The sequence below is a fragment of the Sebastes fasciatus genome, chromosome 13, assembly GCF_043250625.1.
Source record: "Sebastes fasciatus isolate fSebFas1 chromosome 13, fSebFas1.pri, whole genome shotgun sequence".
NCBI classification, from domain to species: domain Eukaryota; kingdom Metazoa; phylum Chordata; class Actinopteri; order Perciformes; family Sebastidae; genus Sebastes; species Sebastes fasciatus.
The window spans coordinates 18,610,652-18,626,707 of NC_133807.1; the positions used below are offsets into that span (position 1 = coordinate 18,610,652).

The window sequence follows — 16,056 nt, forward strand, 5'->3', positions numbered from 1 at the left end:
CGTTATTCCTAGTCAACACCCTGCCTGCCTGGCCGAACAGTGCCCACTCCGCTGCCCTGGTCCATTTGAACTTCAGCTCTGATGCTCAACTCACCCAGGACCGGCGTGCCACTGTGATCTGTCCGCCTGGAGCCTGGACCGGACAGGCAGCCAGGTGGGTTCCTATCCGTCCGCTCCCCCCGCCACAGCTCCGGTTCAATGACCTCCTCTCCGTGAAGTAAAAACACGATAAAAGAAGCGACACCGGGGAGCAGGAACCTCTGAACGGAGAGAGGACCTGGAGGAGCTAACGATCGGTGAGCTAGCTAGCTGGTTAAGCTACCAGCTAGCTAAGTTAGCTTATTTTATCTGTAAAGTTATTAAATCAATGTAGTGGAGTAAAAAGTACAATATTTCCCTCTGAGATGTAGTGGAGTAAAAGTATCAGAACATGGAAATACTCAAGTAAAGTACAAGTACCTCAAAATTGTACTTAAGTACAGTACTTGAGTAAATGTACTTAGTTACTTTCCACCACTGAGTACATGTTATACTGTTGTGTTTTTCTAAGCATTCTTTACTGCTCCTGTTGGAATAAAATAATGTTGATTATTTGAATAATTAATAACTATAATAATTATTTAACTGAAAAGTAGTCATGTGTTTTTGATACCTTCACTTTTTTTGCATTAAATCATACCGGGATGTGGGCATGGTAAGAAAACATATTCACACTGAAACTAAACCAGGTCTCCAGGCTGTACAAACTTTCATTATGATGTCATAATAAAATACGTAAATGAGCTCAGTTACGGAAAGAAAAACAGGAAAATGCAGCCTCTCCCTGTGATGTGAATCAAGTGCAAAACAACAACAAGAAAATTAAGAATATATCAAATCATCTTTATTAAAGATTTAAAAAATTTAACAAACTAAACATGATACATTTCATCGACAATATCATAAAAATATTCTTTAAATTATGCAACTTAAAACATTGCTATCAATAATATATATTACTGAAATACAGGTCCATGTGAAGTCCAGTAAATGCTTGTAAATTGTGTTTACATTTGTCATAATTTACATAATTACAAATGCTGATGTTAAATCATAACAAGGCTATTAAAGTATATCCGTCATCTGATTAAATTCTTTGATTGTGTTTTCTTTATGACTAAGCTAAGTGCTAGACAAATGCTAGACAAATATAACAATGAAAAGATCTTTTTATACTGTAATAATTACAGTTTGCTTTTACTGGGGTCATCCAGAGGAAACGTGTCGACCCATTTCTGTGTGCGGGCGCGACACTGGTCCCAGTCGTACAGAGGGCGGTACTGGAAGTGGCGCAGGGCTTTGTCTGTGCTGACAGTGAAGGAGGTGCAAGCCAGGGCGAAGGTGAAACTGTTCAGCAACGGCGTGTAGTTATGAAAGGGGCTCAGTATCCAGCGGAGCACATCATTGAGCATGGCCAGGAACCAGAGCACCGGAAAGGGTATGCGGACTCTTCTGAAGTTAAATGTGGAGAGGAGCAGCATGTTGAATTCCTCGTAGTTCTTGTAGGGTGAGTCGTCATAGCAGAAGAAAGATTCACCTCCGACTGTCTGCGGGCGCTCTCTCAGGGCTCGGGCTGCGAGTACATGCATCCAGGCCACGTTGCCTAGAAACACAGACAAGTGGGTGAATACCACATTGAATGATGGAAGATGTACTCAAGACATTTACCTTAAAATGTACTCAAGTGCCGAAAAGAAAAAGTAGTTGTTTTACCCATTACTTTTTAGAAACAACTTCATTCATTCTTTGGAATTTGTGGTTTACAAAGTTCTTCACATGTTATTAGGAGCTGAATTCATGGCCTACACCAAATACAGTATGAGGCTGAGAGATATAACTAAGATATAACTACTTTTAATTAAGAGGAAAAGCAGTCAGTCTGAAGAATGATTTCTGTCAGGGACAAATTATTGATGAATGAACATGTACCTGGTATAAATGTAAGTTATCATTTTAGAGAAAGTCCAGTTGTGTTGGGTGCTGTTACTCATGCTCACATGCACTATTACTAATTTGGTCATGAACAACAGCTGATGAACCGTGAGTGAATAACAAAAACACATCAGCACTGAAACCAGCATGTTGAGGCTGGTTTAAAAATGTCATCATTACATTTATTCAATGATGTACTCATACTGCTGTATATATGTATGTGGTGCTGATACTCTTAATAAGGTGTTGTTATCACCATCGACAGATTACTGAACGGGCCAACTGGGCACAGAGCTTCTGTTTGAAGTTACTGCTGACATTTCTTGTTGGGAAGTCACAAAGAGACGCCAAACTACCACAGAGATGCAAAACTACCAAATAGACACAAAACTACCAAAAGGAGATGCAAAAATACCAAAAAGAAATACAAAACTAACAAAGAGATGCAAACCAACCAAAAATATGTATATCTGTGTAATTTTGTGTAATTTTACCTGCATAGACCCGTCCATGTTCAGAGTCTTCTGGGACCCCCTCGAAGGCCAAGCCTCCTATTTTTACAGCCAACTTGTAGAATTCTTTAATTAGCTGGTGGCCCTCGCCGTAGATCCCCGTCGGCCTCAGAGAACATGTGTATAAACACTTTCCACCTTTCACCTGGACAGGAGACAAAACCAAGATTCAGTTTTGGGAAATCAGACGGGAGGCATACGAACATAAAAACATGAACCCAGAGCCGTCAAAGGGTAGAAGTTTATGGATTTTGATGGTAAACAGCAGGAGTGACACCAAAGCAAAGCCACAAGGGGATGGTCCAGCATTGTGTGGCAAAGTTGCTCAAGAAATTCCCTCATAATGTTTTTTTCAGGCTCTCCAGCCTCAGATTGTGTTACCCAGTCTTAACCCTTGTGCCTCACTTTAAAAAAGCTGCTCCGAAGCTGAGAGGACAAAAATGTCAATGATTAGGAACAACATTGACTATGATGCATTTTTATTTTGTGCAGGAAACCAGGCAAATAGCATGTGATTGCCCCATAGATCAAACATGAGAAAATGTCTCAATCTGGTAAAATATTGTAAAAAAAAACTACAATTTTGATGCTATAGATTGAAAGCCTGATATAATAGAATTAGGGCTGTCAAAGTTAACCGCGATAATAATGCGTTAACGCAAATTCGTTTTAAAGCCACAAAATGTCTTCAACACATTAACCCAATTGATATTTTGGAGGTTGTAGTGGGCTCAGTCCATTGGTACCAACCATGTCAGTCTAGCTTGTCACGAAGGAGGATAAATAACGCTCCAAACTTACGCTAAATTTTGGTCAGGAAAAACTGGAATGGCCATTTTCAAAGGGGTCCCTTGACCTCTGACCTCCAGATATGTTAATGAAAATGGGTTCTATGGGTACCCACGAGTCTCCCCTTTACAGACATGCCCACTTTATGATAATCACATGCAGTTGGGGACAAGTCATAGTCAAGTCAGCACACTGACACACTGACAGCTGTTGTTGCCTGTTGGGCTTGAGTTTGCCATGTTAGGATTTGAGCATATTTTTTATGATAAATGCAGTACCTGTGAGGGTTTCTGGACAATATTTGTCATTGTTTTGTGTTGTTATTTGGTTTCCAATAATAAATGCTTTTGCATAAAGCAGCATATTTGCCCAGTCCCATGTTGATAAGAGTATTAAATACTTGACAAATCTCCCTTTAAGGTGCATTTTGAACAGATCAAAATGGGTGATTAATTTGCGATTCATCACGATTAACTATGGACAATCATGCGATATGCTGATGCTGTAATGGCTGTCGGGTCATAAATCGTTGTTTTAATGGGTGTCAATGGGGATATTTTTGTCCTTAAGGGTCTGAGTGTATTTTGGCTACACAGTTTATTATAGACGTATTATAGGAGCTAAGGTTGAACTTCCACAATTAAAAAAAAAAAAAAAACGTCACACCCTTGCCAAAATTTATACCACATGCATAAACACAGCCAAAAGGATCAAAAAATTAAAAAGCCAATAATGTCCCTAGTGAGGCACAAGGGTTAAGCTAAGATATAATACAGTATAAAACTGATACTCAGCATTACAGTAATAAACATTAATAAATGTATCTGGATTCCAATAACCTTTTTTCTGTTCTGCATCTGCAGCTTTTTTGAATTCCATTACATCGTTAAGGTTTTATGATTATTTGAACACTATTTTTTTTGTTTTCTTAGTGTGTCTTTAAAGTGTACCAGTATTAATATCTCTGCCAATAAAACCACCACACTGTTGAACATAAAGTACCTTGGTGCCGTTAGCTTCCAGCACGATTTTCTCAGCCTTTGCCTTGCTCTTGGGATAGGCCATAGTGTGTTTCACTTTGTAAGGTGTGTCTTCATTGCCCCTGTAGAGAAAGAGTTAAACAGTGAGAGGAGGAGAAAGTAAGCAGGTGGTGTTTTCTTGACCTTGCCATGTGTATGAGAGGAATGTGTTTAAATGCAACTTGCGTTTTCTAAGGTTGTAGCGGGCTAGAAAACCTAAGGAATCCATTGGTACAATGGTTAGAGTGGTCATCCTTCAACCACAAGGTCGGTGGTTTGATTCCCGACTCCTACTTTCTGCATGTTGGCGTGTCTTTGAGCCAGACACTTGACCCCAAATTGCACTTTACAGCAGCTCACTGCTCCTTAGGATGCAGAGGTCAAATTTCATGTATGCAACTGTATGTGGCAAATCTAATAAAGGGTTGAGGTTAAAGAAAGGTTAAAACATGTTGCTCGCTGTACGGCATGTCTGACATACCAGACGGTCTCATGCAAAACATTACGGAGGGACAGTGTGACAGTAAGATAGTGAGTGAGTCTTTAAACGCCTCTTGATTATACCAGCAGGGTGCTGGATACAGTGTGTTGTGTACTTTTGTCTCCAACCAATCATATCTATTCTGAACAGGCTTTCCATGATTGCATTCAAGAAAGTGACCACAGAAACGTAACTGAGCCAAAGCGTTTCTAAAAACGAGAGTGAAAGTCCAACCATGTGTACTCGGTGAGGAAAACAAACAAGTAAAACCAGAAGGATATTTTTTTGAGCTTCACCTGATGAAGTCGTCTCCTTCGGCGTTGGGGCCGATCACCTCCATGCTGCTGGTGTAGAGCAGGCACTGGATACCACACTCCACACAGGCCTTAATCACGTTCTCCGTCCCTGAGGAGAGAAAACGTTGTCATTAGAGAGATGGAGGATGCTGGGGTTGGATGGATCAGATTGAATTTTATTGGGTAATCCTCCACAGCTTCACAAACATGGAAAACACGGACAACTCCCAGACCGGACAACACCGTAGTAGCAACCTGTCAATCACAAGGGAGCCACGCCTTTAAGCATACCCTGCTTTATCGTCTATCTGACTCTAAATGGGACCATAATTTACTAAATGAACATCATGCTGTATTGAAGAAGACTTGAAACTAGCGATTGAGACCATAAACTCATGTTTACAATGTTTACTGAGGTAATAAATCAAGTGAGAAGTAGGGTCATTTTCTCATAGACTTCTATACAATCAGACTTCTTTTTGCAACCAGAGGAGTCGCCCCCTGCTGGTTTGTTGAAGAATGCAAGTTTAAGGCACTTCAGCATTGACTTCACTTTTCAGACCTGGAGGTTGCCCACTGGGGGAACCAATGGGGGCTGAAAGCCACAGACAATCTGGGGAAGTCAGAAAGTATTGAGAGAAGGATTAACAAATTATTGTTTACAGAAAAATATAAATATATGACATCAGCAGCGTTATCCTTAAAATGTATTTCAATAGCTGTAAACTAAACAATCTAAATACAGTGATAAGGTGGAAAATCTTGCTGCATTCAAGTGCTCCTTTGACACGCATACTTCCCAATGTGTACAACCAAAGTGGTGCAGAGCTACATTGAGATGTAGCAGCAGAGGGAAGGAGGTTATCTATTCTATTTGGCTGCTACCTGTTATTTTGATAATGTAGTATAAAGACTGCGAAATATATTATCTAAATATTGTGATACTGTTTTCAGCAAATGATTGACTACACTCAGATCAGATCATCAGATTTTAACAGATCGGACTTAGTGGCTTATAAAGCTGAAAGTCCGTCCTTGACTTTGCATTTCAGGAATAATTGATTTGTACCAAGCCCGAGTACGGCACACAGTGTTCCCGTTAATCAAATAAAGTGGACTTTCTGGATCAAGTGTACTCGGATCCCAGCCCAGGTCCCTGATAAGAAAGCCTCCATACTGAGTAAAAGTTACACTATTGGTCGTTGAGTGTTGGAGTTTCCCAATTGGCCGTTGTTGTGCATTTATATTGCAGACAATGATTTTATTTTTTCAATTTTGCCTGAACTTAATTTGTAAGAGCTGTCTTTGGGATTCTGAATGGCTAATATACTACATTAAACAATATCTTTTATCCTAAATAGATTCAGTATTATGGCCTATAGGCAGGCAATTACAATCTGTCACTTCCTGTTTTGCCGTTTTTGGTTTGTGGTTTGTTTTGAAGCTGGGAGGAGAGGTTGAAGAGTCTTACTAACGGTAAATGAGGAGTTGTTTTAGTTGATAATGTAAGTTTTGTTTGGAAAGGTTAAAGCCTTTAGCAGAACTATTTATGGACTTGTCTCAATTGTCTTTCATTCTAATCGCAAGGTAACATTATGGACTTTTACTTTACGATGATAATGCAGAGAAATCCCTGGGATTTTGCAAAATTACAAGCTTGACCTGAACTGCTGAAGTGCAAATCTCCTTTCTCTGACTGGATTACTTCAACCTACCTCATCAAGACATGGATTATTTTTTATTTGCTTTACTGAAAGGACATTGTGTAAAGGCATGAGGTAAGCTGACAACAAGTGATGTTCATATATGACGACTGATTGACACACACACACACACACACACACACACACTCTCAGACAGTTCAACACAAGTGACGCACCATTTCATATGTTGTGGGTCCTGTTTTGTGCTAAAAGCTGCTTGTGGATTATATATCATTTAGTTTTTCCTCTTTCTTTTTTTGGTGTACTCATGAGTTTTATTCTTGTCAGGCTGAAAAGCCCCTCAAGCAGCATTTATGCCATCATGTGACACCTAAACTCCCCACTGAACACCAAACTAATAGGGTTAAGCAGTTGACAGCAGGATGACCAACCATGCATAGTAAGGAACCATTCATTTACAAAAGGAAACATTCATTTACACAATATGTAATGAAAACTAGCCCTTAATCCAGGTTGGACTATCGGCCACTACAGAAATGGGCAACCCGACTGGCTAACAATGGCCATATTGTCTCAATATTCAGCACAACTTAATTAAGGCCAACATTTTTTAACCCATGGGTGAAGTCACGTCCTTGAAAATCATCCAAAACAGGAGAAGGCGTGGATTTCCTCTGTTTTCTGGTTTCCCGCAGTAAAACATTCATAAAACTGAATCAGTCATTGATTTTTCCTCCCCATCCCTTTTCCTTGCCATCATTCAGACCCTTGAAGTCTCACCTGAGACGTTGACAGAGACGATGAGGCTCTCTGGGACTTTGTGCCAAACGTCCACTAAGCTGGCTGTGTGGATGACGACATCGGTGCCACAGGATGCCTCCAACACGCTTCTGTAGTCTGTGATGTCCCCCTGAATGACCACCACCTTTGTTCGCTCTGAGGGAGAAACAGGCAGACATTTTGGGTGCTTTCACATTAGGGACCTGGGCCCGGATCCGAGTACACTTGTCCCCAAAGTCCAGTTCGAATGATTAGTGTGAACCAGTGGCGGCTGGTGGATTTTTTTTTGGGTAGGGCCAATCAATTTCAACAAACATCCTAGTACGATTCAATGCAAAAAAAGGTATCAAAAACGCATTACTACTTTGCAGTTACATTTTTATCATTTATTCCAACACTGACATAAGGACATCTTATTCATACAATTCAGTATGTTAATATACTAGTGCTTGGCTGTTCCATTGTCATGCCGTTAAAATGGGCTGTGAGAGAAGAGAAGTGGAGAGAGACGAGAAGACAAGATCACGCGAGAACTGACATGAGCCCTGACGAGAACAGAGAGAGACACACGTGAACGTGCGCGCGCACACCATGGGCCAAATCAGTTTGGCCCTCCCGGAAGTCTTTTTTACGGCGCTGATTGGATGAATTGTATGTCATTCATGCTTGTAATCATATATCTTTAATCAGTGATTGGCTGTACTGCTTATTAGACCCGCCTTCCTTGGGCCAAATCCATTTGGCCCCAGAAAGTGCACGTGCAGCAGAGCAGCTGAGAGGTGCACTAGCAGAGAGTTCAAGGAGGAAAGCAGATATTTGGCGCAGTTATCCTATTTTACAAATATTACGGGTATATTCCATAGGTCAAAAACACACATATTGACAATTTTTAGAATTTTTATAATTTTTATAATTAATAATTTTATAATTTTTTTTTTTTTTGGTGGCTCAAGGTGGGTGGGGCCAGGCCCCGTGGCCCTCTATTGGCCGGCCGCCACTGGTGTGAACGCTCCATACGGTACCGTACGAGTCCACTTAAAAAGGTAGTCTGGAGTACGGTTCATGTGTACTTGGGCATGGTTTTCATCAGGTGTGAAAGCCAACCGTACCGAAACACGAAGGTGGACTGCTATTTAACGTGAGTAACTTTAGCAGTCAGCGAGTAGTTTTGAAACGCCGCCGGTCTCCACTGGAATCTGTATATGCTCGCAGCATGCACCTATCTGATCCTCTGAACTGCACGGCAGTTCAGATTATCTAGATCATCTTTCCTCCTCCTCCTTTTGTCATTGTAAACATAATTTTATTTCAATTGAGAAACAATTATAGATTTAATTCGATGGTGCAGGAGGAGAAATTTGTCAGTATATTTTGGGATACCAGGAATTTCCTCAAGAGTATGAGGTGAAACAGACTCTGCCATGCCTTTCTCACACCTTTTATTTTATACATTTTATTTAACCTTTATTTAACCATGACAAGCCATTAAGAACAAATTCTTATTTACAATGGCGGCCTGGCAAAAGGCAAAGCCTCTTGAGGGAAGGGGGTAGGGTCTATGTAAGGCATAATGTACAGCGAGCTCTGTCGGGGTTTATTTCACAACAATGACCCGCTAGCTGTACATTATCCTGTTTATTACACGGCTACTTACTTAAGGAATCAATAACTTGACACAAAAGCAGTCCACCAGAGTCTGATATCAGAACTGTGCCCATAGTAACGGTCTGTTATACATAGAAACAGTCTGCTATAAAGAAATAACAGACCGTAGAACGCCGTGATCCCCAATCCGCGTCAGGGTGTGGCATTGCCCTGTCAGGGTTTATTTCACAACAGTGACCGGCTCGCTGTATATTATCCCGCTTATTACACAGCTACTTACTTAAGGAATAAATAATTTCACACAAAACGGACCGCCAGAGTCCCACATCAGAACTGCTCCTATAGCAAAGGTCTGTTATACATAGCAACGGTCTGCTATAAATAAATAACAGACCACAGAAGGCTGTGACTGACCAATCAGAATTGAGTATTCAACAAAGCCATGTAATAAAAAGAAATGTCCTAAGTTAAAGAGCAGCACACAGCCAAACACTTCTGGCATACCATCACAACAAGCATTAGGCTACATATGACAACAAGCATTACATAACAGACAGATAAGCACACTAACATTTGGCAGTAGCAAACAACAGCATCGACAGCACAACAACAGAACAAGAGTAGCATAAACACGCAGTAAGTCAGTATGCAGCGCCCAGGTCTGCTAAACTCTGAGCACAATGGAAATATAAATTGTAAATCAACCAGGACTGACATCTTAAGGATTGCCACTTTAATTAATGTAGTGGTGAAACAAATCTTAGCCAGAAACTCAAAGCACAATTCTATTGTTTTTACGCAAATATAAATTGTAAATCAACCCTGAAATCTTAAGGATTACCACTTTTAACAGTTTTCTTCATCTCCTTGTATTTTTATATCTGGTATATTTGTATTGTACTTTGCACTATCTATCTATCTATCTATCTATCTATCTATCTATCTATCTATCTATCTATCTATCTATCTATCTATCTATCTATCTATCTATCTATCTATCTATCTATCTATCTATCTATCCATCCATCCATCCATCCATCCATCCATCCATCCATCCATCCATCCATCCATCCATCCATCTATCTATCATCTATCTATCCATCTATCCATCCATCCGTGAGGGCCAGCACCTAGGCAGGGAGCACCGCCCCTTGTAGGTGTGGTTGAGTGGAGCTTCCTGCCTTCATAAGGTCAGGTGTGGGTGATTAGAGTCTCTTTGTCTGACTCCTGGTAGATGTGTGGCAGGTCAACACTGTTTGTCCAGATTTGTAGTGCAGCTGTGTCCTGAGCCGTCCAGAGTGATGCTCTGTTACCCCATACTGAAAAGGGAAAGATTCAGCCTTTTGCCCCTCCCCCGGTTGAGCCACAGCAGAGCCAGTGAAGTAGGGCCCTGAGGAGAATGATTGAAGCTAGACTGCTGCTTTGCCTGGGTGTATTTAACACTGAAGCCTGATTTGACTACTGATAGTTTTAAATGGACTAAAAGAGAGACTGTGTCCAGCCACCCATTTGTTGATTTGGACACATCCAAGTCAGACTGTTGCATTGTTGTGGTGATTACTTGAAATACTTTTTAACCTTGTGATCCAGAACCAACTGATTAACATTACTTTGTATTTGTTTTTGTTCTTCCAGGCCGTGGGAGACCTGCGGGGAGTAGGCTAGTCGTGTTATTTCCCTTTTCACATGCCGTTTGGTAGGCCCAAAAGGGTGATAGTAACTTTTTACAGTTTCATACTTGTGATGGTGTGCCATGTAAAGAAATAGTTCATAGTGTGCTTACATGGTAAGTTTAAAGAGGGGTCATAATTAGAATCTCCCCGCAGACAGTACCCTGCCTTAGTATTTGGCATTTTTTTGTATTCTTTTGGGGTTTTAGTTTAAAAAGGGAGGACAGGTTGGAGTTTTTATGGGAAAACTGTTTTTAACTATTATTGTTGAATAAATATTAACTTTTGATTGTTCTCTCCTTTTTTAGGATATCAATTTCCAATCATGTTTTACCTTTAATTAAATACATTTGGTAATGTGAAACTGAATGCATGTTTCCCGCTCTTGAATCTGTGAATTTATTGGTGTCAACACTAAGTAATTGAGGCCTATGGCCTGTGGGTCTCTGAAGTAGCATTGCATTGGCCATTCTGTATACCGTGTTGGGTTACACATCCATCCATCTATCTATAATTACTGCAGTAGTTGACAGGAAGTAAATTTGGACCAAAGCTGTTGCCCTAGCAACAACAGAATGTCAAAGTAAAAGAGGCTAATGTAATGAGGAACCAGGCAAATAAACACTAACATTACACCACAAACAAGCAGAAATAGATACGATATGATGTTGTGAACCGTGCAGTTATAAAGCCTGAAGTTAAATTAAAACAAGAGCTTGAAAGAGTGACTACGCCGAGGTAATGTTAAATTAGCAGATTCTTAAATGGAGTCTGGTGCATTAATCCTCTTACCTGTGCTGAGTTCGTTTAAACTCAAGTCTATGTGTTTGTCAAACACCCGGATCTCTGCCAGTTCATCCTCCTTCAGTAAGCAGATGTCTGCCGAGGAAGCCGCAGCCTCCGGTGACCAGATAAACGGGACCAGACATGCTGAGTGTGGAGCAGAGAGCTGAACTGATGGTGACTGTCACTTCTCTCTGTGAGCACTGAGCTCTGCAGGCAGCAGCACCAACACCACCACCACGACACAGGAGGAGGAGAGCTAGGCACCTTTTTTTTTTTTTTTGGAAACTTGTAATGAAACATAGCAGCAGGGTCTGAAATTAAGCTTTTTCCTCACCTGCCACTGTGGCAGGTCACTGAACATTTCTACCCGCCACTAAATTTTTTGTCTGCCACATCTGAAATCTGTGTAGAACACTTTAGAGTTGTAAACACTGATTCAGTGATACCAGACAGTATAAACATGGAATATATCATGTAGCCTTAATCCCTAATTACTTTTAAGTCAGGAATTGCTTTTTCAAAATAATATTTCTTAATATGAGTGAAAATGATCTGTCATGTTGATAGGTGACCTGGAATTATTACCTGCCATAGCCAACAGTTACCCTGTATTTGGCATGATGCAGGTGCAAATTTCATTCCCTGCATAGCAGCCAGTGGTGGAAAGTGCATTTACTGTTAAGTACTGTCGGCCTACTTAGGTACAAGTTTAATGTTGTTGTATTCTACTTGAGTATTTCCATTTTCTGCTACATTATAGGCTACTTCTACTCCACTACACCTCAGATGGAAATATTGTAATTTTTATTACACTAATATAAAAGATAAATCAATAAACAAAAAAAATGACAAATAAATATAATATTGATAAATAAATACGTCATTAAATGTAGCAAAAATAATATTGAAAATAAATGTAACCGTTAATAAATTGATATTTCTGTTTTAATATGCTTCTTTACTTATTAATTCCCTTATTTATTTACTCCTCTGTTTAATTTCCCTGTATTTAATTTTTATTAATTTTAAAATAATGTAATAATTTAAAATATTGCCAAAATAAATAAATCAAAAATAAACGCCAAAATAAATAACTATATTTAAAATTAATAAAAATAAATACATAATACATAAATACATAAAAGGGTGCGCATGAGGTTGGTATGCACTTGAAACTGTATTTGCAGTGGTGTTACAGCTGAGCCCACTCCAACTGACCAAACACATGAATTTGATGATGATTTTTAAGAACGAAGATGTTAACTTGTGTAAAACAAATATTATATTATGATGAGATATTTACTTATGGAAACGAGATGTTCTGTTTGTCAATGGTTGGCCTGATTTTCCCTATGTACACTCAAAATACTTTCATAATTTGACTGATGGATTTTTAAAAAATAAATATATCCACTAGTTGGACTAAATTTACTGACTTGTATCCTGATTTAACCCCATATATGAGTTACTTTCGGTCCTTTACGTGAGCCACATTCACTGTCAAGGCCATTACACACCATCATTTGGAGGTCACATATTACCTGAGGATCCCGGTCAAAGGGCAGTCTACTTGACTGTGTCCTCTAATAAGGGACTTTATCAGTTTATCAGATTTTGCAACAGCTCCCTCTGGAGCAACAAACTTCACATATGCAGTAATACTCCCTCAGACCTGGAAACAATCTTTGTATTAGTTCTGTATAGCAGACCGTTGCTATGTATAGCAGACCATTGCTATGTATTGCAGACCGTTGCTATGTATAGCAGACTGTGCTATGTATAGCAGACCGTTGCTATGTATAGCAGACGGTTGCTATGTGTAGCACACAGTTGCTATGTATAGCAGACCGTTGCTGTGTATAGCAGACCATTGCTATGTATAGCAGACCTATGTATAACAGACAGTGGCTATGTATAGCAGACGGTGGATATGTATAGCAGACCTATGTATAGCAGACGGTTGCTATCTATAGCAGACCGTTGCTATGTATAGCAGACCGTTGCTATGTATAGCAGACCGTTGCTATGTATAGCAGACCTATGTATAGCAGACGGTTGCTATGTATAGCAGATGCTTGCTATGTATAGCAGACCTATGTATAGCAGACCGTTGCTATGTATAGCAGATGCTTGCTATGTATAGCAGACCTATGTATAGCAGACCGTTGCTATGTATAGCAGATGCTTGCTATGTATAGCAGACCTATGTATAGCAGACGGTTGCTATGTATAGCAGACCGTTGCTATGTATAGCAGACCTATGTATAGCAGACGGTTGCTATCTATAGCAGACCTATGTATAGCAGATGCTTGCTATGTATAGCAGACCTATGTATAGCAGACGGTTGCTATCTATAGCAGGCCGTTGCTATCTATAGCAGGCCGTTGCTATATATAGCAGGCCGTTGCTATCTATAGCAGGCCGTTGCTATGGGCGCAGTTCTGGTATCAGACTCTGGCGGACCGTTTTTGTGTCAAAGAATCCGTTATTCCTAGTCAACACCCTGCCTGCCTGGCCGAACAGTGCCCACTCCGCTGCCCTGGTCCATTTGAACTTCAGCTCTGATGCTCAACTCACCCAGGACCGGCGTGCCACTGTGATCTGTCCGCCTGGAGCCTGGACCGGACAGCCAGCCAGGTGGGTTCCTATCCGTCCGCTCCCCCCGCCACAGCTCCGGTTCAATGACCTCCTCTCCGTGAAGTAAAAACACGATAAAAGAAGCGACACCGGGGAGCAGGAACCTCTGAACGGAGAGAGGACCTGGAGGAGCTAACGATCGGTGAGCTAGCTAGCTGGTTAAGCTACCAGCTAGCTAAGTTAGCTTATTTTATCTGTAAAGTTATTAAATCAATGTAGTGGAGTAAAAAGTACAATATTTCCCTCTGAGATGTAGTGGAGTAAAAGTATCAGAACATGGAAATACTCAAGTAAAGTACAAGTACCTCAAAATTGTACTTAAGTACAGTACTTGAGTAAATGTACTTAGTTACTTTCCACCACTGAGTACATGTTATACTGTTGTGTTTTTCTAAGCATTCTTTACTGCTCCTGTTGGAATAAAATAATGTTGATTATTTGAATAATTAATAACTATAATAATTATTTAACTGAAAAGTAGTCATGTGTTTTTGATACCTTCACTTTTTTTGCATTAAATCATACCGGGATGTGGGCATGGTAAGAAAACATATTCACACTGAAACTAAACCAGGTCTCCAGGCTGTACAAACTTTCATTATGATGTCATAATAAAATACGTAAGTGAGCTCAGTTACGGAAAGAAAAACAGGAAAATGCAGCCTCTCCCTGTGATGTGAATCAAGTGCAAAACAACAACAAGAAAATTAAGAATATATCAAATCATCTTTATTAAAGATTTAAAAAATTTAACAAACTAAACATGATACATTTCATCGACAATATCATAAAAATATTCTTTAAATTATGCAACTTAAAACATTGCTATCAATAATATATATTACTGAAATACAGGTCCATGTGAAGTCCAGTAAATGCTTGTAAATTGTGTTTACATTTGTCATAATTTACATAATTACAAATGCTGATGTTAAATCATAACAAGGCTATTAAAGTATATCCGTCATCTGATTAAATTCTTTGATTGTGTTTTCTTTATGACTAAGCTAAGTGCTAGACAAATGCTAGACAAATATAACAATGAAAAGATCTTTTTATACTGTAATAATTACAGTTTGCTTTTACTGGGGTCATCCAGAGGAAACGTGTCGACCCATTTCTGTGTGCGGGCGCGACACTGGTCCCAGTCGTACAGAGGGCGGTACTGGAAGTGGCGCAGGGCTTTGTCTGTGCTGACAGTGAAGGAGGTGCAAGCCAGGGCGAAGGTGAAACTGTTCAGCAACGGCGTGTAGTTATGAAAGGGGCTCAGTATCCAGCGGAGCACATCATTGAGCATGGCCAGGAACCAGAGCACCGGAAAGGGTATGCGGACTCTTCTGAAGTTAAATGTGGAGAGGAGCAGCATGTTGAATTCCCCGTAGTTCTTGTAGGGTGAGTCGTCATAGCAGAAGAAAGATTCACCTCCGACTGTCTGCGGGCGCTCTCTCAGGGCTCGGGCTGCGAGTACATGCATCCAGGCCACGTTGCCTAGAAACACAGACAAGTGGGTGAATACCACATTGAATGATGGAAGATGTACTCAAGACATTTACCTTAAAATGTACTCAAGTGCCGAAAAGAAAAAGTAGTTGTTTTACCCATTACTTTTTAGAAACAACTTCATTCATTCTTTGGAATTTGTGGTTTACAAAGTTCTTCACATGTTATTAGGAGCTGAATTCATGGCCTACACCAAATACAGTATGAGGCTGAGAGATATAACTAAGATATAACTACTTTTAATTAAGAGGAAAAGCAGTCAGTCTGAAGAATGATTTCTGTCAGGGACAAATTATTGATGAATGAACATGTACCTGGTATAAATGTAAGTTATCATTTTAGAGA

At 40.0% G+C, this 16,056-nt stretch overlaps 1 protein-coding gene and 1 pseudogene across 2 annotated transcripts in view; both read right to left on the reverse strand.

Moving 5' to 3' along the window:
- Window positions 1-1,181: 1,181 nt before the first annotated feature.
- On the reverse strand, window positions 1,182-12,759 carry LOC141780665 (3 beta-hydroxysteroid dehydrogenase type 7-like; annotated as a pseudogene).
- A 2,479-nt stretch (window positions 12,760-15,238) lies between these two features.
- LOC141780667 (3 beta-hydroxysteroid dehydrogenase type 7-like) overlaps window positions 15,239-16,056 on the reverse strand; it is a 175,133-nt gene continuing 174,315 nt past the window's right edge. For both annotated transcript variants that reach the window (XM_074655978.1, XM_074655977.1), the window contains one exon: window positions 15,239-15,699. In XM_074655978.1, the coding sequence (XP_074512079.1) occupies window positions 15,658-15,699 (42 nt within the window). In that variant the 3' untranslated portion in view covers window positions 15,239-15,657. The remainder of the gene's footprint in view (window positions 15,700-16,056) is intronic.